Here is a 21,748-nt window from a genome sequence, read left to right as displayed (position 1 = left end):
TATAGCCCTTGGTTCTCTCCAGACCTGACTGCCCTTAACCAACACAAAAACATCCTGTGGCGTTCTGCATTAGCCTCGAACAGCCCCCGTGATATGCAACTTTTCAGGGAAGTTAGAAACCAATATACACAGGCAGTTAGAAAAGCCAAGGCTAGCTTTTTCAAGCAGAAATTTGCTTCCTGCAACACAAACTCAAAAACGTTCTGGGACACTGTAAAGTCCATGGAGAATAAGAACACCTCCTCCCAGCTGCCCACTGCACTGAGGATAGGAAACTCTGTCACCTCCGATAAATCCACTATAATTGAGAATTTCAATAAGCATTTTTCTACAGCAGGCAATGAGGCAGTGATCGCTGAGATCTTGGTTGAAAACAGCAGAGGTGTATCCACCACTACGCGGTGGACTTTCGCACGTTGGCCGCTGAGAGTGCCTGAATTCCAGAGTCTCTTTTCGATACTTTTCTGCACGGATTATCTGAGGAGATTAAGGATGTGCTAGCTGCTCGGGAACTGCCGGTGGACCTCGACTTCCTTATCACTTCAACCATTAAAATTGATGGACGCCTAAGGGAACGCAAGAGTGAGAGGAGGTCTGGTCTCGGGCACATGGTGCGTTCACCTCCTATGGAATCCGGGAGTATCTGAAGGCAGCTCTTCCGAGAGGAGTCGAAGCCACCCGAGCTCTCTCGTGAATCTATGACGGGTGAGTTGGATACTCCTGAGCCTATGCAGTTGCGAAGAACTAGGCTATCAATTTGGGAGCACTCACGGAGGATGAACAGTAACTGTTGTCTGTACTGTGGAGGGGCAGGACATTTTATACCTACCTGCCCTATTAGGTAACCCTTTTCTTTAGTGGGTACTAGTACCATGGTGAGTCAGACTGGGAGTTCCCTAATTCCCATCACCTGCACACCCCTTTTTGCTCTTGTGCTGTGGGGAGACCAATCTAAGTCTCTCCGCGTGCTCATTGACCACAGTGAGACAATACAGTTCTTCCTCATGACATCTCCCCATGTTCCGGTTGTGTTGGGGTTTTCCTGGCTCCAAAAGCCCAATCTTGTGATTGACTGGACCACTAGTTCCATCCTGAGTTGGAGCCCATTTTGCCATTCCCACTGCCTTCAAGCAGCACAGCTTTCCTCAAGTCACCTTCCTCAGGATGTTAGCAAGACTGTGGATGTCTCTGCTATTCCCACAGAATACCATGACCACCTAGAAGTTTTCAGTAAGGCACGTGTTACTTCCATTCCCCCGCACCGTCTTATGATTGTGCCATTGATCTTCTCCCAAGCACTACACCACCTCGGGGTCGATTGTATTCTCTGTCTGGACCAGAGACCAAAGCTATGTAGGAGTACATAGAGGAGTCTCTGGCCACTGGGGCCGTCCGTCCGTCTACATCTCCTGCCGGCGCAGGGTTTTTCTTTGTGGAGAAGGAGAAGACCCTGCGTCCCTGCATTGACCACCGGGGACTTAATGACATTACTGTCAAGAATCATTACCCCCTTCCTCTCCTCTGCGGTTGAACCTCTCCAGGGGGCCACCATATTTTCCAAGTTGGACCTTTGAAATGCCTACCACCTGGTTCGGATATGTGAGGGGGATGAGTGGAAGACAGCCTCAACACAGCCAGTGGACATTATGAGTACCAGGTCATGCCATTTGGACTCACCAACGCCCCCGCTGTTTTCCAGGCTTTGGTCAATGATGTGCTTCGGGACATGCTAAACCGGTTTGTGTTCGTGTACCTTGACGACATCCTGTTTTTTTCCCCGATCGGCACAAGAATATGTTCTTCATGTCAGACAGGTCCATCAGCACCTCTTGGAGAACCAACTGTTCGTGAAAGCCGAGAAGTGCGAGTTCCACCGCTCTACTATCACCTTTCTGGGATATGTCATTGCTGAGGGCAATATTCAGATAGATCCTGGAAAGGTGAAAGCAGTGGTGGATTGGTCTCAACCAATGTCCATGGTGCAGTTGAAACGGTTTCTTGATTTGCAAACTTCTAACCGCCGTTTAATTCGGGACAACAGCAACCTGGCGGCACCCCCCTCGGTACTGACCTCTCCCAAGGTACCGTTCAAATGGTTTCCAGCTCTCGACAAAGCCTTTGTGGCCCTGAAGCATTGGTTCACAGCAGCACACATCCTCATCTATCCGGACCCCTCGTGTCAATGTGTGGTAGAAATGGATGCTTCTGATGTTGGAGTGGGGGCCATCCTGTCCCAGCGATCTGCCCAGGACCAGAAGCTTCATCCCTGTGCCTTCCTGTCCCATCGTCTCAATCCTGCTGAAAGGAACTACGATGTTGGCAACCGAGAACTCCTGGCGGAGAAGATGGCGTTGGAGGAGTGGAGGCACTAGCTGGAAGGAGCAGAACAGCCATTCCTGGTCTGGAACAACCATTAAAAACCTTGAATATCTCCATACAGCCAAGTGCCTCAACTCCAGGCAGGCCCGGTGGGCCCTCCTGTTCACCAGATTTAACTTCCCCATCTCCTACCGCCCAGGGTCTAAGAATGTGAAGCCTGACGCCCTCTCCCGCCTACACAGTTCCTCTGCCACACCCTCGACCTCTGAAACAATTCTCCCTACCTCATGCCTTGCTGCCACTGTGGATTGGGGTATTGAGAACCTGGTCCACGAGGCACAATGCTCCCAGCCTGGACCTGAAGGGGGCCTGGCTAACCGGCCGTCTGTCCCTAATCCAGTCCGGTCCCGGGTTCTGGAATGGGCTCATTCCTCCAGGCTGACCTGTCATCCAGGGTCCCGTCGTACACTAGCCTTCCTTCGACAACGTTTCTGGTGGCCCACAATGGCCCCTGACGTCTCTGCCTTCATCACCGCATGCACGGTGTGTGCTCACAACAAGACTCCAAGGCAAGCTCCTTCTGGCCTCCTGCAGCCACTACCGGTTCCTCATCGTCCCTGGTTTCATATATTTCTAGATTTTGTCACTGGGCTCCCTCCGTCTGATGGCAACACTGTCATTCTGATGGTAGTCAATCGGTTCTCCAAGGCCGCCCATTTCATCCCTCTCCCCAAACTACCTTCTGCCAAGGAGACGGCTCAGCTTATGGTGCAGCATGTCTTCAGGATCCATGGACTCCCGGTAGACATGGTCTCCGATTGGGGTTCTCGTCTCAGTTCTGGAAGGCATTCTGCACCCTTATTGGGTTGTCGGCCAGCATGATATCCCGATTCCATCCCCAAACTAACAGTCAGTCGGAGCGAGTCAACCAAGACCTGGAGACCACCTTAAGGTGCCTGGTCTCAACCAACCCCATTACCTGGAACCGTCAACTGGTCTGGGTGGAGTATGCCCAGAACACTCTTCCCAGTTCTGCCACGGGACTCTCCCCTTTCGAGTGCTCCATGGGGTATCAGCCTCCACTCTTCCCTGAACAAGAGCAGGAGGACAGCGTACCCTCGGCCCAGACGTTTGTCTGCCGCTGTCGACATACCTGGAGAAGAGCTATTCTCAAGACCAACTCCAGGTACCGCATTGGGCAGAGGGTATGGCTGTCCACACGTGACCTGCCCCTTCGGGTAGCGTCCCACAAACTGCCCCCCCCCCCGTTTTATTGGTCCTTTTCCCATCTACAAAGTCCTGAGTTCCACTGCTGTCCATCTTTTGTTACACCGTACCCTCCGTATTCACCCTACGTTCCATGTGTCTACAACTAAACCCGTATCTCACAGTTCTTTGTCTCCTGTCCCCAGGCCTACCCCTCCCTCCCCGTGTCATTGATGGCCATCCGGCATATGCGGTGAGACGTCTCCTGGGTGTTCGACCACGGGGCAGGGGTTTACAGTACCTGGTTGACTGGGAGGGTTACGGCCCAGAGGAGAGGTGCTGCGTTCCCGCTAGAGACATCCTGGATCCAGCCCTCATCGCCGACTTCCACCGCCAACACCCCGGACAACCAGGTGGCGCCCCTAGGGGGGGCGGGCGTAATGTACTTGTACTAATGTACTTGTCCTCTTGCTCAGTTGTGCTCCGGGGCCTCACACTCCTTTCTATTCTGGTTAGAGCCAGTTTGCGCTGTTCTGTGAAGGGAGTAGTACACAGCGTTGTATGAGAGCTTCAGTTTCTTGGCAATTTCTCGCATGGAATAGCCTTCATTTCTCAGAACAAGAATAGACTGATGAGTTTCAGAAGAGAGTTCTTGGTTTCTAGCCATTTTGAGCCTGTAATCAAACCCACTGATGCTCCAGATACTCAACTAGTCTAAAGAAGGCCAGTTTTATTGCTTCTTTAATCAGCACAACAGTTTTCAGCTGTGCTAACATAATTGCAAAGGGGTTTTCTAATGATCAATTAGCCTTTTAAAATGATAAACTTGGATTAGCTAACACAACGTGCCATTGGAACACAGGAGTGATGGTTGCTGTTAATGGGCCTCTGTACGCCTATGTAGATATTCCATAAAAAAATCTGCCGTTTCCAGCTACAATAGTCATTTACAACATTAACAATGTGTACACTGTATTTCTGATCAATTTGATGTTATTTTAATGGACAAAAAATGTGCTTTTCTTTCAAAAACAAGGACATTTCTAAGTGACCCCAAACTTTTGAAAGGTAGTGTAAATCTTCACGCCCAGTCTTAGGTTATTTGCACTCTGAAGCAGGTTCTCATCAAGGATTTGCCTGTATTTAGCTCCATTCATTGTTCCCTCTATCCTTACCAATCCCCCAGTCCCTGCCGTTGAAAACCATCTCCATAGCATGATACTGCACAGTTGGGATGGTGTTAGACAAGTGACGAGCTGTGCCTGGTTTTCTCCAGACATAGTATTTTTTTGCATTCAGGCCAATTTTTGTCTCATCAGACCACAGGCTCATTTGCCTTATTTTTTATTTTTATTTTTTTATTTCACCTTTATTTAACCAGGTAGGCAAGTTGAGAACAAGTTCTCATTTACAATTGCGACCTGGCCAAGATAAAGCAAAGCAGTTCGACAACATACAAAAACACAGAGTTACACATGGAGTAAAACAACATACAATCAATGATGCAGTAGAAAAAAAAATAAGACTATATACAATGTGAGCAAATGATGTGAGATAAGGGAGGTAAAGGCAAAAAAATGCCATGGTGGCAAAGTAAATAAAGTATAGCAAGAAAAACACTGGAATGGTAGATTTGTAGTTTGAAGAAAGTTCAGAGATAAAATATAAATAATATGGTGCAAAGGAGCAAAATAAATAAAATAAATAAATACAGTAGGGGAAGAGGTAGTAGTTTGGGCTAAATTATAGATGGGCTATGTACAGGTGCAGTGATCTGTGAGCTGCTCTGACAGCTGGTGCTTAAAGCTAGTGAGGGAGATAAGTGTTTCCAGTTTCAGAGATTTTTGTAGTTCGTTCCAGTCATTGGCAGCAGAGAACTGGAAGGAGAGACGACCAAAGGAGGAGTTGGCTTTAGGGGTGACCAGAGAGATATACCTGCTGGAGCGCGTGCTACAGGTGGGTGCTGCTATGGTGACCAGTGAGCGGAGATAAGGGGGGACTTTACCTAGCAGGGTCTTGTAGATGACCTGGAGCCAATGTGTTTGGCGACGATTATGAAGCGAAGGCCAGCCAACGAGAGCGTACAGGTCGCAGTGGTGGGTAGTATATGGGGCTTTGGTGACAAAACGGATGGCACTGTGATAGACTGCATCCAGCTTGTTGAGTAGGGTATTGGAAGCTATTTTGTAAATGACATCGCCGAAGTCGAGGATTGGTAGGATGGTCAGTTTTACGAGGGTATGTTTGGCAGCATGAGTGAAGGATGCTTTGTTGCGAAATAGGAAGCCAATTTGAGATTTCACTTTGGATTGGAGATGATTGATGTGAGTCTGGAAGGAGAGTTTACAGTCTAACCAGACACCTAGGTATTTGTAGTTGTCCACAAATTCTAAGTTAGAACCGTCCAGAGAAGTGATGCTGGACAGGCGGGCAGGTGCAGGCAGCGATCGGTTGAAGAGCATGCATTTAGTTTTACTTGTGTTTAGGAGCAGTTGGAGACCACGGAAGGAGAGTTGAATGGCATTGAAGCTCGTCTGGAGGGTTGTTAACACAGTGTCCAAAGAAGGGCCAGAAGTGTACAGAATGGTGTCGTCTGCGTAGAGGTGGATCAGAGATTCACCAGCAGCAAGAGCGACATCATTTATGTATACAGAGAAAAGAGTTGGCCCAAGAATTGAACCCTGTGGTACCCCCATAGAGACTGCCAGAGGTCCAGACAGTAGGCCCTCCGATTTGACACACTGAACTCTGTCAGAGAAGTAGTTGGTGAACCAGGCGACGCAATCGTTTGAGAAACCAAGGCTACTGAGTCTGCCGATGAGGATGTGGTGATTAACAGAGTCAAAAGCTTTGGCCAGGTCAATGAATACGGCAGCACAGTATTGTTTCTTATCGATGGCGGTTACGATGTCGTTTAGGACCTTGAGCGTGGCTGAGGTGCACCCATGACCAGCTCTGAAACCAGATTGCATAGCGGAGAGGGTGCGGAGGGATTCGAAATGGTCGGTAATCTGTTTGTTGACTTGGCTTTCGAAGACCTTAGAAAGGCAGGGTAGGATGGATATAGGTCTGTAGCAATTTGGGTCAAGAGTGTCACCTCCTTTGAAGAGGGGGATGACAGCAGCTGCTTTCCAATCTATGGGAATCTCAGACGACACGAAAGAGAGGTTGAACAGGCTAGTAATAGGGGTTGCAATAATTTCGGCAGATAATTTTAGAAAGAAAGGGTCCAGATTGTCAAGCCCAGCTGATTTGTAGGGGTCCAGATTTTGCAGCTCTTTCAGAACATCAGCTGAATGGATTTGGGAGAAGGAGAAATGGGGGAGGCTTGGGCGAGTAGCTGTGGGGGGTGCAGTGCTGTTGAATGCAGTAGGGGTAGTTAGGTGGAAAGCATGGCCAGCCGTAGAAAAATGCTTATTGAAATTCTCAATTATAGTGGGCTTATCGGTGGTGACAGAGTTTCCTATCCTCAGTGCAGTGGGCAGTTGGGAGGAGGTGTTCTTATTCTCCATGGACTTTACAATGTCCCAGAACTTTTTAGAGTTGGAGTTGCACGAAGCGAATTTCTGTTTGAAAAAGCTAGTCTTGGCGTTTCTAACTGCCTGTGTGTATTGGTTTCTAACTTCCCTAAAAAGTTGCATATCGCGGGGGCAGTTCGATGCTAATGCAGAACGCCACAGGATATTTTTGTGTTGGTTAAGGGCAGTCAGGTCTGGGGAGAACCAAGGGCTATATCTGTTCCTGGTTCTAAATTTCTTGAAAGGGGCATGCTTATTTAAGATGGAGAGGAAGGCATTTAAAAAAAATAACCAGGCTTCCTCTACTGACGGGATGAGGTCAATATCCTTCCAGGATACCAGGGCCAGGTCGATTAGAAAGGCTTGCTCGTTGAAATGTTTCAGGGAGCGTTTGACAGTGATGAGTGGAGGTCGTTTGACCGCTGACCCATTACGGGTGCAGGCAATGAGGCAGTGATCGCTGAGATCTTGGTTGAAAACAGCAGAGGTGTATTTAGAGGGCACGTTGGTTAGGATGATATCTATGAGGGTGCCAGTGTTTGCGGCTTTGGGGTTGTACCTGGTGGGTTCATTAATAATTTGTGTGAGATTGAGGGCATCAAGCTTGGATTGTAGGATGGCTGGGGTGTTAAGCATGTCCCAGTTTAGGTCACCTAGTAGCACGAGCTCTGAAGATAGATGGGGGGCAATCAGTTCACATATGGTGTCCAGAGCACAACTAGGGGCCGAGGGGGGTCTATAGCAGGCGGCAACGGTGGAAGACTTGTTTTTGGAGAGGTGGATTTTTAAAAGTAGAAGTTCAAATTGTTTGGGTACAGACCTGGATAGCAGGACAGAACTCTGCAGGCTATCTCTGCAGTAGATTGCAACACCGCTCTCATAGTCCTTCACGTGCCTTTTGGCAAACTCCAGGCGTGCTGTTTTGTGCCTTTTTCTCAGGAATGGCTTCCGTCTGGTCACTCTCATAAAGCCCAGATTAGTGAAGTGCGGTAGAGACTGTTGTCCTTCTGGCAGGTTCTCCCATCTCAACCAAGGAACTCTGTAGTTCTGTCAGTGGTCATTGTGTTCTTAGTCACCTCCCTGACCAAGGACCTTCTTGCCTGGTTGCTTAGTTTGGTCGGACGGCCAGCTCTAGGCAGAGTCTGGGTAGTTCCATATTTTTGATGGAGACCTCTGTGCTCTTGGAAACTTTCAAAACTTTAGAAATAGTTTTATACCCTTGTCCAGATATATGCCTCATCACAACTCTATCTCGGAGTGCTACGGACAGTTCCTTGGACTTCATGGTATAGTTTCTGCTCTGACATACACTGTCATCTGTGGGACCTTATATACAGTGCATTCGGAAAGTATTCAGACCCCTTCCCCTTTCCACATTTTGTTACGTTACAGCCTTATTCTAAAATGTATTCAATGTTTTTCATCAATCTACACACAATACCCCACAATAACAAAGCAAAAACAGTTTTTTTTTTTACATTTATACAAATGTATAAAAAATGTCAAACTGAAATACCTTATTTACATAAGTATTCAGACCCTTTGCTATGAGACTGGAAATTGAGCTCAGGTGCATCCTGTTTCTATTGATCATCCTTAAGATGTTTCAACAACTTGATTGGAGTCCACTTATGGTAAATTCAATTGATTGGAAATGATTTGGAAAGGCACACACCTGTCTATAAAAGGTCCCACAGTTGACAGTACATGTCAGAGCAAAAACCAAGCCATTTGGTCGAAGGAATTGTCCGTAGAGCTGCGAGATAGGATTGTGTCAAGGCACAGATATGGGGAAGGGTACGAAAACATGTCTGCAACATTGAAGGTCCCCAAGAACACAGTGGCATCCATAATTCTTAAATGAAAGAAGTTTGGAACCACCAAGACTCTTCCTAGAGCTGGCCGCCGAGCCAAACTGAGCAATTGGAGGAGAAGGACCTTGGTCAGGGAGGTGACCAAGAACCCGATGGTCACTCTGACAGAGCTCCTGAGTTCCTCTGTGGAGATGGTGATCCTGCTGGAAGGTTCTCCCATCTCTGCAGCACTCTACCAATCAGGCCTTTATGATAGTGGCCAGATGGAAGCCACTCCTCAGTAAAAGGCACGACAGCCCGCTTGGAGTTTGCCAAAATTCACCTAAAGGACTCTCAGACCATGAGAAGCAAGATTCTCTGGTCTGATGAAACCAAGATTGAACTCTTCGGCCTAAATGCCAAGCGTCACGTCTGGAAGAAACATGGCACCATGACTACAGTGAAGCATGGTGGAGGCAGCATCATGCTGTGGGGATATTTTTCAGCGGCTCGGACTGGGAGACTAGTCAGGATCGAGGAAAAGATGAACAAAGAGATCCTTGATGAAAACCTGCTCCAGAGCACTAAGGACCTCCGACTGGGGTTAAGGTTCACCTTCCAACAGGACAACAACCTTAAGCACACAGCCAAGACAATGCAGGAGTGGCTTCAGGACAAGTCTCTGAATGTCCTTTAGCGCCCCAGCCAGAGCCCAGACTTGAACCCAGACTGGAGAGTGCACTGTAGACAGGTGAGTTTCTTTCTAAATCATGTCCAAACAATTGAATTGGCCATAGGTAGACTCCAAACAAGTTGTAGTGACATCTCAAGGATGTTTCAAACTGTAACAAAACAAAATGTGGAAAAAGTCAGGGGGTATGAATAGGGAAAGGGGATACCTAGTCAGTTGCACAACTGAATCCATTCAACCAAAATGTGTCTTCCTCATTTAACCCAACCACTCTGAGTCAGAGGAACAGTTGTTGTGGGAGTTAACTGCCTTGCTAAAGGGCAGAACAGCAGATTTTTCCACCTTGCCGGCTCAGAGATTCAAACAAGCAACCTTGTGGTTACAGTCCCAATGCTCTAACCGCTAGGCTACCTGACACCTCTGAAGGTATTGTATATCCCATGAAAGACCTAAATAAACCACTTATACAACCAACAAATAAGTGGAGGTAATTGCAGAATAGGGTTGGAAAAATAACTTTCACAAATTCCCAGGAATTCCTGGTAGAAGGATAAAGGATTTCTTCCAACTGGGATTTCTGGAAAACCTGGGAATTTTTGGAAAGTTACTGTGATTTTTCAACCCTATTGCAAATAGATGGTGTATACCTTCTTTCCCTTCTTGGTGGGTTTGATGTTGATCTTGGCTCTTTCCTGGAACGTCTGTCGGAGCACATGTCTGACTAGAGGCTCCCGGGCGATCTGCATGGCAACCATGTAGCGAGTCCCCTCCAGTACTGCCTCCGCTGTGCTGAACTGGCTGCAAAGGCAGAGAGAACATAATATTAGTAATATTGTGGAAGGTATAGGTTTGCATCTGAAATGGTGCGACTTGAGATGCAGCCATGTACAAGTTTGCATATTCAACTCTCAATACCAACTCTGTTACTGCTAAACTGGTTGGGTTATCTTAATATTAAAGTGTATTCTGAATACAGTGCAATAATGTGTCGCCGGTTAACCTGCAGATGTAGTCCTTAGCCAGCTCCATGGGCTCAGCAGGAAACTGCTCCGTCTCGTGACGCTGGTAACTGTCACGTAGGTTTTCTCCAAACTGCTCTGGAGTCAGACCGAACTTCTTGGCCAGGCCATCTGACGAGAGAACCCTTTAAATGGTGGACTCAAAAACTGTTGCAAATACAGTTGGCTCGTGATACAGGAAGTGCACTTCGATTAGCAAACTCTGTTTAAGTACACTAGTCACAGTTTTCCAGTCACACATTCTTTCGCAAGTTTTTGTATTATCACGAGCTAACTGTATAGACCTGAAGATGTACTGTATAGCACATAAATCTGTCTGTAATAGGTGCTGATAGTGACACCTACTGGACACACATGATAAAGCACTTACCCAGTCCTGCACACTGGCAGATGCTGTACATATCCCTGCGAGATGCAAGCTTCAGGTCCGGCCCCTTTGACTGCTCCTCTTCTTCCTCTTCCTCCTCCTCTACTTCCTGCTCATTACCTGCGAACAGAATACATGAAAATTACTCTGGTGAGGGTAAAGGTGCTTTCCCCATCTTACAATATATAATCTAAAACGTACCATCTTCATCCACTTTGATCTTCTTCAGCTTTTTCTTGCTGGACCGGGCTGCATTCTGCATCTTTGGAATATCCCGGCCATAGTACAGCAGGAAATGGTTGTAGACGTCGCCCAGTTCATCACTAGACTGGACATCCTTCAGCCTTGTCAAAAAACATAATCAGGTATGCATTCAGATACAACAAAGATAATAAAGGTGTCATAACATGACTAGCGTACTGTCCAAGGGGTGTACTTGTACATCAAGTTGCCTCACTACAGAAACAGGACATGGGCTGTTCTGGCTCAAACAAGGCTTATTTACAAACATATTTGACATGACAAGCCTTACCTCTCTAAATCTGAAGTGTCTAGTGGTCGAATGCCATCAGCCAGTGGCTTATCTGGGTCAGCTGAGATCTGTTCAAACTGGTATCCCTGCATCTTCTGGAACAGGCGTCTCAGGTTCTGTTTGCGGGTTTTCAGCTGGGTCCACTGAGGAGGAAAGAAAGTCCCACATTAAACAGTAATTAAACAGAGAGAATAAATGAAGGGTTTAAGTTAACCAAAATCCAATGCTACAGTATATTACCTTCTCATCCCACTGCCAAACCTTCCACAGATCATTGATATTGAGTTCAGGCTCCACATACTCTTTCCTGTAGAACGCTATAAACGGAACCTAGAGGTGAAACAATGAAGACAGTTGTATTAACTAACTGTGAAAAATGATAGGGAAGAACTCAACTTTACATACACTGCTAGAAGGACTGTGTAGTACCTCAAAGTGTTGGTTTCTCATGAAATTCAAAGCCTCTTTAATCTTCTGGATGGTGCTGGGGCCTTTTCTGCTGAAAGTAGTGGTTGGACCTCTGTCCAAATAGTCTGCGTTCTCCTGAAAACACAGAATATTAGATTAAAAAAAACACAGACCTAGACTGTAGCATCAGCTTTAACTAATTATCTTATAAGACCTAGCTAAAATATCCTCACTCCAGTACCTGCATGGAGATGGTGAGAGTAGAGAAGGCATTCCTATAGATCCACTCAGCCTCCTGTTCCAGCTCATCATCCTCTGCTGGCTTCACACGAGTGGAGCGTAACTAAAAACAACAAGACCACACACACAGAAAAGGGTATGGGCTACAGCAGTGGTATTCAAAGTCAGTGGTATTCAAAGTCGGGTCGCGGGGGAACTACAGTGAAAAAATTAAGAGTATAGATTATTGTATGGGACATTATGCAAAGGTTTTTGAGAAAGATAATTGTAATTTATTTATTTTATTTAGTAAATGTATTTATTAGTTTCTTTTCATTTTGATAAGAGATGCAAATGTAATGAATTGAAGGTGATTTGTTTATGTAAAAATCTAAATGTACCGATTTTAATGTTGTGTCATATTTGGGGTGGAGTCATTGCGAAAAAAATGTGGTCCCCGGAAATTCTGGCTGAAGAAATGGAGTCCCCCCTGAAAAAGTTTGAATACCACAGGGCTACAGCGTCAAGCCCATAATAGTTATAGGTAAGTTTCAGGTGCTCATGTGTCCCAATGACTATGACTGTGACTGTGCACCCTATTCCCTATATAGTGCACTACTTTTGACCAGAGCCCATAGGGTCCGAGTGCCATTTAGAACGCAACCTATAGAAGTATACACACCTGGAACCTCTCTGGCATGTCAGTGGAGCGGATCTCGTTGTCCTGGTCCGTCATGTGACTGCTCTCCAGCTCGCTAGGCTCATAGATCTCAAAGATACTGCGTCGACCCACCCTCTTCTTGGCCTGCTTCTTGGGCCGGTCCCATGACTCTTCATCTGCATCCTCCTCCTCCTCCTCTGCATCTTCATAGGCTTCAGTGTCAAACTCGGCAAAGTCAAAGTCCCCTCCGAATATCTCTTGGGCCTCCTGAAGGGCTCTGTAAAAAGGCAGTGGTGCTCAGTACTAAATACTGCATGTGAGTACAGATAAACATGCCAGCGTCACAAATGGCACTCTATTATAGTGCCCTACTTTTGACCAGGGCCCATAGGGGAATAGGGTGCCATTTGGGAAACATCTACCATATCAAATTCTATTGCACAGCTTTCAGGGGGAGAGGCTACTGCAAATTGGGATCTAAGTGATTAAATGAAATGTCAGAATCACTTACGCATCTGTATATCCTGGCAGCTTCTTCCTCCACTTGGGTTTTTTCAAGGGCTGTCCGTCATCATCCACAATAAAGTCATCGATATCTGAGGAAAAAAAAAAAAAAACACTATGACTCAAATATTTTCGAGTGGCTAACTCAAAACAACTCGACTGTTTATAGATGAAGAAACTAAAATGTTTCATACCAGACTCTTCATCGTCCTCCTCCTCATCCTCCCCGGGATGCAAAGGCACATCCAATGCCTCGCCCTCATCCGCTCCCGTCCCCATGAAGATCTCATCCGCTATCATGTCCTTCTCATGGGCCTCCCTGACATCTTCATCTCCCTCCTCATCCTCATCGTCTGACATGTCTCGCAAACGACGGAACTTTTGCTGTTTATGATGATAAGGAAGGAGTAGAGATATCAGGAAAACATTTTAGCCAATCTCCTTTTACATAGTATTTTTAGAGAGTGGGACCATGGGACATGACACGAGACCTCCGCTGTGTGTTATACAATGTCCATGATGACAATTCATTTTGCTTGTCATAATGGCATCAGAATATTTACCCTTTTCACTTTTACTCCCAAATTCTCCTCAATGAGATCAATATCATCATCATCCAAGCGGTCGTCAAAGCCTGTAGACAGAAATCGCAAGATACACAAACACCAAAGGTGATTATTATTGGTATGCATGATTCTGCTGCACACTGTTTGGTGTCACAAATCATGAAGGCTTGAATCTGAATGGGCAAAATAGAATCAAAGGGTTTACGACATTATAGTTTATTCAATGACTGAAGATATAGCCTACAATGTGGCTAGGAAGCAATCACAGTGCAGCCCAGACATGAATAAATACAGGACCAATTTATGAATGACCACTTACTTCTCTTCCTCTTACGGTGTCCAATTTCCTCCCCAGAGTCACTATCACCTTCTTTATCTTTATTCCCTTCTTCCTCATCCTCTTCCTCCCCTTCCTCCACACCATCATCAATCAGACCACAGAGGTTTCCATCCGCATCTTGATCCTCTGTATTCTCCTCTTCCTCCTCCTCATCTAAGTCACAAATCAAGAAGTTGTACATTGTTAACATCGATCGAATTTAGGGTAGTTGTGATGATGATAACTCTGTCAAGGGACATCTTTGAAATAAAGTCTAAATGATTCACATGCTGTACAATGAATAGATTACCATCATTTGCTGCAGCATGCTTCAGTGCCTTTTTCTCTGTGTCCTCTGGACTCCCGAATTCCTCCTCAGACTCCTCTGCTTCCCTCTCGATGAAATCCATGTTTAGTGGCTGTTGAAGAGATAATAAACAACATGATTTTCATTTGCTGGTTATGTGTTAAAAAAACAGTTTTTGGAAATTATGTTATGGGACAAAATTATTCCATAATTTAAAAACGTTAACAAATTTAATACACCATATTTTACAGTTTAAGTATGGCTATGTCATAAGAAAACCTTATTGTAAACAATGAAATATTAGGCTACAATAAGCTATGATGATAAGACGCTGCTGTCTGCCATGGCTGACTGGTAGAGATGCAGTAGAACATTATTATAGCCAGGGGGCGAAGACATTGCTAGATATCACAAGGTTTAGCTAGTTAGCTACGATACAAATGTATATGACTTTACAAATAAGCAAAGGTAGCCGTAGCTATCCAACGGATATCAGGCTGGAGCTGCAGGTAGCGTTCTTCTTAGCTACAACAACATAGCTAACGTTAGCTAGCTTGCATAACAACAATGGAAAGAGATGGCTACCAAGCTAGCCCCATCTACTGTAGCTAGCATACAGCTGTATTGCCAGAAACAGCTGGCTGACTCCCATTGCCCATAACGGTACATACCTATGTGACAGGAGGCAGGACCGGCTCCTTTTTAAGTTGACTGATTAGCAAAGCGTGATATGGAAAATAGATTCATTTCTTGACGACAAAAATGTGTTAGCTATCTAGGCGCAAGCAAATTTCCAAGACTGGAATGCAGAAAAATCCCTCAAACTCCAAATGAAGGCGAGGCACGTCACAGATGAACACAGCTCTCCTTGGATTGCAGAGTGCAATCCTTGCATTATACTTTTCAATGTTGTCGTGTATAATTCTTCTAGTGTTATGCTATGTAACATAATACATTTCGTTTTTGCATTACTTTTCAATGTCTTCTTTTTGTAATATTTGTATGTAACATAGAAAATGTTATTCAGTTTAATTGGACCTTGTGTTTACTGTATTGTATCGACACCAGCACACAAAATTCACTTGAAATATAACTTTATTTTAGCAAACACATTAATTCAAAAAAGGATCTAAATATTGATGGAAAATTGCAATAGTGTTGTTACACAATGTCAGTATTATCAGGTTGTATCAGATTGTAAAGGGGCTGTAGTGTAGCCTACAATACTTTTCATGGCAAATAATAATTTTCGGATCAGACCCAAAATCACAATTCAAAAACTCCACAATCCTACAGCTTTAAGCCAACGTTCAATCCTCTGAGATGATCAAGGTGCATCAGATTCCTCCTGCAGGACTGCTCTATGACACTTGCTCCACAGGTCGCATTTGAACATCTCCAATCTAGATATGTAAAGACAGGAGTATGGTAGTTATTTGTCAGATTATGGAAAACTTTTCCCCCATTCATTCAAACATTGATGGAAGTGAACAGAGTGTGCAAAGAATACTGAGACAGACAAATGTCCAACTTACGTGAACATGTGGCGGTGTGCCTAAGACATACGTTACAGCACTGGCAATGTCGATTGCTTCCAAACACTGTAAGAAGGCAGTAGAATTATAACGTACACATTCAAAAACAATCATAAAGCCTGTATGCACAGATATCATTATTATTGTTATTATTCACCTTCATACTGTTGTAGGTAGCAGCAGCCTTCTCTGGATGGAGGCTGTGAAGCCGGAAAGCAAATTCTGTTTCCACCATACCAGGAGATATACACTGTTCAGAAGAAAACAGAAACACAGGGTTAGTGACAGTTTTTCATTAGATGGCTCTAACGATTACATTGTGCATTAGCTAGATAAATCGGTTGATTTGTAAACATCAATGTGGTCTATCATGAGGACACACTGGCCTGATATTGTGGAGTGTTGCCAATAATAGAACACCATCGTTTTCAGCAGTGTACTGTTGGTGTACAGTACTCACAATATGATAAATTAGCACAATTCAGTGCTGGGTGGGTATGGACAACTGATCAGCTCATTGACAATAGAATGAAATATTTCTAATAAGAAGACTAAGAATGAATAACTTACCGTGGCTCGAATGTGGGTTTTAGCCTCTCGCAGCTCTTGCCGCAGTCCTTCTGTCAGGGCAGTCACAGCATACTTGGTAGCACTATAGAAGTGTGTATCAGCACTGAAAACTACACGATGGCCACTCATACTAGAATAAAAGAAGATGCATTATGGTTTGTACCACCAGTGGATTGTCCAAAGAAAAGCATTCACTGCAACCCGAGTCCAATTGCATATCTGGAGGTAGAGATAGAGTTGTACGGTACCTGTTTATGTTGATGATATGTCCATCATCCACCTTCCTCTCCTTCATAGACTGGTATGCCTCTCGTGTGCAGATAGACAATGCAATGACGTTCACCTGTAAAATACAGCCGTTGAATATCAATGTGATATTAAATAATGGACTGAAGAAAGTGTGACGGCCATCCCTTGTTTTTTTTTTAGATAAATAAGGTCAGTGACAACACAGAGATTGAAACGTACATCAATAACAAATGTTATTAAATGATGGAGAGCATGACACAGGATAGCGAAAATCATGCTTTGCTTTTTGACTGTAAGTTGTTCTTGATAAGAGTGCCTGCTAAATGACTAAAAATAAAAGATAAATATGGACAGCAGTTGACATAAACACAGAGATCATTGCCAGTGACACCTACATCAATCATTGTCCTCCAGCCATCGGTTTTGCCATTCAACAGTGACTCTGAATGGGCCAGGCCAGCATTGTTGATGCACACATCCACTCCCTGATGGAGAGTCTTGATGGCAGAGAACATGGAAAGGATCTCCTCTTCATTTGAAAGGTCACATTTGTAGGGAACAAGGGTACCACTGTGCCCAGCGCTTTGACACTCTGCTGCCAGTTTCTAAAATCAAGAGGGAAGATGACTTCATGCTCTATGTTCCAAAGGTTAAAACAACATGGTGAAGCCATATGAAAGTAATTCCCAAATGTGCTTCATTTGACAAATAATATTTTCTACAATATCATATACTACTGTGACACACATCATAAAAGTAATGAAACAGTTTGCAAAGATTACTTCTCAATTGGTATAGATCAGGTGCCATTAGACTGTAGTAATCTATAATAAACCTACGTGCAGTAAAACGTGTGAGGCAAACCTTGTGACAGAATGCAGGTGACATGTAAATTATTTATTTGTTGGCCCATATAGGCTACATATGAAACAGTGCAGTAAGTGTGTATTTTGAATTTGTGAAATTGTTTGATGTTATATGAAAGTAGAGGGATTTATGTTTCCAGAACCGTACCGCAATTGATAATCTATTCAGTATTTGGCTGTTTAGTTTTCCAGAGCCAATTCGCCATTTAAACAAAACATGTAAGGTCATTGGAGTAAGGTTAGCTCCTTTAGTCCAATATTGGTCTAAGATAGTAGTAGAGTAGCCTAGTCAGTACAGTTCAAAAAGTAGCAACAACAAAAAGGCTACACTAACGCTTTACGTCACATACATGGCCCCCACCTCTATTTTCTCGACGTTCCTGGCACAGCCGACAACCTTCATGCCGTGCTGGACAAGAGCCTTGCAAATCGCCGCTCCGATTCCAACAGAAGCCCCGGTAACAAGCGCCACTCTACCTTTCCAGCGATCCATAGTCTATCAACACAACTGGATTTCCTAAAGTTGATCAATTGTACACTATTCTCAAATCGTTCCGAATTTTGCAGAGTATCAGCTACGTTGTATCCATTGATAGGTGCACAAACTCCCTAACTCGTGCCCAATGAAACTCAGGCCAAACCCCTTATCCCTCCGCACATGATTTAATATTCATAGGATGACTGATTGCTGTTCGAGCCTTTCCTTTCTTATTTTTATTTATTTAACCAGGCAAGTCAGTTAAGAAGAAATTCTTATTTACAATGACAAACCCAAACGACTCTGGGCTAATTGTGCGCTGCCCTATGGGACTCCAAATCACGCCCGGATGTGACGTAGCCTGTATTCGACCCAGGAACTACAGTGACAGCTCTTACACAGAGATGCAGTGCCTTAGACCGTTGCGCCACTCAGGAGTCCTATAGCCCTACTCTAGTGAAATGTGGTGTATTTAGCCAGCTACTCTCTCTGTCTGTCAATAAAAAGATGCGTGTTCAAATACAATTCAGCAGGGGCACAACTTTGGTTTTAGAAGTGGGGGAACATAACATTATTATTATTATTATTTTATCTGGTCAGATAAACACTCCAAACAGCCTACACAGCTGCTCAGTGTCTGCAGGGTCCAAAAGCACACCGTTGCCTCGTTTTGTATCACATTCCAATTATACAACCGAGGGGGACAAAAATGCAATTTCAGAATGTGGGGGATATCTCCCTGTCCCCAGTGGAAGTTGGGTCCCTGCTTCAGGGAACACACAACCTGATGATTTCACCATTTTTGATAGGCCTATATGTATATCCCTTTACAACAAATTGCTGGTAACTACAGTGCATTCGGCAAGTATTCAGACCCCTTGACTTTTTACACATTTTGTTACGTTACAGCCTTATTCTAAAATGGATAAAATAGTTTTTTCTCTCATCAAACAATACCACAAAAACAGGTTCTTAGAAATTTTTGCAAATGTATTGAAAAACAAAACTGAAATATCGCAATTACATAAGGATTCAGACCCTTACTCAGTACTTTGTTGAAGCGCCTTTGGCAACGATTACAGCCTCGAGACTTCTTGGGTATGACGCCCTTGTATTTGAGGAGTTTCTCCCATTCTTCTCTGCCGATCCTCTCAAGCTCTGTCAGGTTGGATGGGGAGTGTCGCTGCAGAGCTATTTTCAGGTCTCTCCAGAGATGTTAGATCGGGTTCAAGTCTGGGCTCTGGCTGGGACACTCAAGGACATTCAGAGACTTGTCCCTAAGCCACTCCTGCATTGTCTTGGCTGTGTGCTTAGAGTCATTGTCCTGTTGGAAGGTGAACCTTAGCCCCAGTCTGAGGTACTGAGCGCTCTGAAGCAGGTTTTCATCAAGGATCCTCTGTACTTTGCTCCATTCATCTTTCCCTCGATCCTGACTAGTCTTCCAGTCCCTGTCGCTGAAAAATCCCCACAGCATAATGCTACCACCACCACCATACTTCACCATAAGGATGGTGCCAGGTTCCGCCAGATGTGACACTTGGCATTCAGGCCAAAGAGTTCAATCTTGTTTTCATCAGACCAGAGAATGTTGGTCTGAGTCCTTTAGGTGCATTTGGGAAACTCCAAGCAGGCTGTCATGTGTCTTTTACTGAGGAGTGGCTTCCATCTGGCCACTATCATAAAGGCCTGATTGGTGGAGTGCTGCAGAGATGGTTGTCCTTCTGGAACGTTCTCCCATCTCCTCAGAGGAACTCAGGGGCTCTGTCAGAGTGACCATCGGGTTCATGGTCACCTCCCTGACCAAAGCCATTCTCCCCCAATTTCTCAGTTTGGCTCGGCGGCCAGCTCAAGGAAGAGTCTTGGTGGTTCCAAACTTCTTCCATTTAAGAATGATGGATGCCACTGTGTTCTTGGGGACCTTCAATGCTGCAGACATGTTTTGGTACCCTTCCCCAGATCTGTGCCTTGACACAATCCTGTCTCGGAGCTCTACGGATTCCCTTGACCTCATGGCTTGGTTTTTGCTCTGACATGTACTGTCAACTGTGGGACCTTTTATAGACAGGTGTGTGCCTTTCCAAATTATGTCCAATCAATTGAATTTAGCACAGGTGGACTCCAATCAAGTTGTATAAACATCTCAAGGATGATCAATGGAAACAGGATTCACCCAAGCTCATTTTCGAGTCTCATAGCAAAGGGTCTGAATACTTATGTAAATGTTATATTTCCTTTATATATTTAAAACAAATTTTTTATCTGCAAACCTGTTTTCGCTTTGCATTATGGGTATTGAGTGTAGATTGATGTGCGGTCTGAATACTTTCCGAATGCACTGTAGTTTACATGTTGTCAACAATCAAAGCCAAGTCCATCTGTTTTGCCCCATAGTTGCGTATTCTTCAGTTTTGTTGCTAAATAACCAACCCTTCTCTAGGAGAACCCTGGTTGATTCACAGGTAGAACAATTTTGGTTCCAAATATAACCGTTTTGGGTTCCATGTAGAACCCTTTCCACAGAGTGTTCTACATGGAACCCAAAATGGTCCTGCCTGGAACCAAAAAGTGATGTTACCTTTAACCAAAAAAAGGTTATCCTATGGGACAGCTGAAGAACCCTTTTTTCTAAGAGTGTATAACAATGAGCTCCAACATGGATTTGTAAATTATGTCATGTGAGGAGTATTCGAGAAGCGTTGAAATTACACATTGACTCCTGGGGGTTCTTGAGTGGTCAGTCTAAGTTCGGTTTTGGTTGAAAGTGAAAGTTGAAAAGACGTCTTTTCAAGTTGTTGTTTCGACGATTTAAACGTAATTCCAAAGTACTTGCCTACCACAGACACAGTATAAAAAATGTGTCTATGAACAATTTTATTAACAATCATACATCACTCCAGTATTTACACACAGTATTAATTTACAACATTCAAGTGCTAATTGTCTTTATTCCATTCCTGAAGAAGCATGACTGAAATCACCTACTCATATTTCAAACATCCAGCTTGACAAAAGCAAAAAAATATATTGTTCCATGCCTCACCATTAAGTAAATTATTGCCAATACATATTAACAAGGGGGTTTCCATTCGGTTTTTATATTTCATATTTACATTTCATGTAACATTTAGTAATCATCATTATTAATGTAACCAACTTAGAATGTATTTGTACATTTATATTGTCTACAGATTTTAAGCCTTGAGACTATTTAGACATGGATTGTGTGTGCACGACATACTGTAAGTGGGCGCTTAGGGCCCTCTGGCTGTCTATCTGCCCAATGGCAAAATAGTATAATTGCAACGTTTTCTCTCCGCGCCATGGCAAAATGTGTAGAATTGCAGAAAACTTGCTTTAAACTGCAACATTTTCTCTATGTCCCTTTGCAAAATATGTAGAATTACAAGAAAAAAATGTAAATAAATCTCTCCACAGGTCAAGAGGGGGGCCACTAAAATGTTTTGCCGCGAGGTGTGTGCCCCAACCAAATCTTGCTTAGGGCCCCCAAAAGGCTAGAGCCGGCTCTGTTGAGATCTATCGGGGACTCTATTTCTGCCTCAAAGGCCAGTACCCATCTAGCACATAACATTCTGAGAACCATATGTTTCTTAGAGCTTGGTG

At 44.4% G+C, this 21,748-nt stretch overlaps 2 protein-coding genes across 3 annotated transcripts in view; both read right to left on the bottom strand.

Annotated features, from left to right (window-relative positions):
• The window catches only part of LOC106581197 (transcription elongation factor SPT6), a 43,951-nt gene extending 28,639 nt beyond the window's left edge, over positions 1 to 15,312 (bottom strand). The window contains exons 1-15 of one of the 2 annotated variants that reach the window (XM_014163096.2): positions 15,101 to 15,312; positions 14,433 to 14,541; positions 14,123 to 14,296; positions 13,801 to 13,871; positions 13,432 to 13,621; positions 13,245 to 13,329; positions 12,755 to 13,010; positions 12,095 to 12,196; positions 11,875 to 11,988; positions 11,686 to 11,775; positions 11,446 to 11,588; positions 11,115 to 11,257; positions 10,917 to 11,033; positions 10,528 to 10,657; positions 10,175 to 10,325 (exon numbers count right to left, since the gene is read on the bottom strand). In XM_014163096.2, the coding sequence (XP_014018571.1) occupies positions 10,175 to 10,325; positions 10,528 to 10,657; positions 10,917 to 11,033; positions 11,115 to 11,257; positions 11,446 to 11,588; positions 11,686 to 11,775; positions 11,875 to 11,988; positions 12,095 to 12,196; positions 12,755 to 13,010; positions 13,245 to 13,329; positions 13,432 to 13,621; positions 13,801 to 13,871; positions 14,123 to 14,296; positions 14,433 to 14,532 (1,866 nt within the window). In that variant the 5' untranslated portion in view covers positions 14,533 to 14,541; positions 15,101 to 15,312. Of the gene's footprint in view, positions 1 to 10,174; positions 10,326 to 10,527; positions 10,658 to 10,916; positions 11,034 to 11,114; positions 11,258 to 11,445; positions 11,589 to 11,685; positions 11,776 to 11,874; positions 11,989 to 12,094; positions 12,197 to 12,754; positions 13,011 to 13,244; positions 13,330 to 13,431; positions 13,622 to 13,800; positions 13,872 to 14,122; positions 14,297 to 14,432; positions 14,542 to 14,885; positions 14,990 to 15,100 lie in introns of those variants that run through there. The other variant, XM_014163097.2, reaches the window with a different exon arrangement.
• Positions 15,313 to 15,510: 198 nt separating this feature from the next.
• On the bottom strand, positions 15,511 to 18,478 carry dhr11 (Dehydrogenase/reductase SDR family member 11). The gene is given in 7 exon segments (NM_001141040.1): positions 15,511 to 15,832; positions 15,965 to 16,030; positions 16,122 to 16,214; positions 16,535 to 16,664; positions 16,783 to 16,877; positions 17,179 to 17,388; positions 18,011 to 18,478. Coding segments are annotated over 7 exon segments (768 nt in total). The 5' UTR covers positions 18,143 to 18,478; the 3' UTR covers positions 15,511 to 15,790.
• Positions 18,479 to 21,748: the final 3,270 nt, after the last annotated feature.

Source organism: Salmo salar, chromosome ssa20, assembly GCF_905237065.1.
Source record: "Salmo salar chromosome ssa20, Ssal_v3.1, whole genome shotgun sequence".
NCBI lineage: Eukaryota > Metazoa > Chordata > Actinopteri > Salmoniformes > Salmonidae > Salmo > Salmo salar.
Note: the sequence above shows the minus strand (reverse complement) of the source record. Positions and strands in the feature narration are given on the sequence as shown.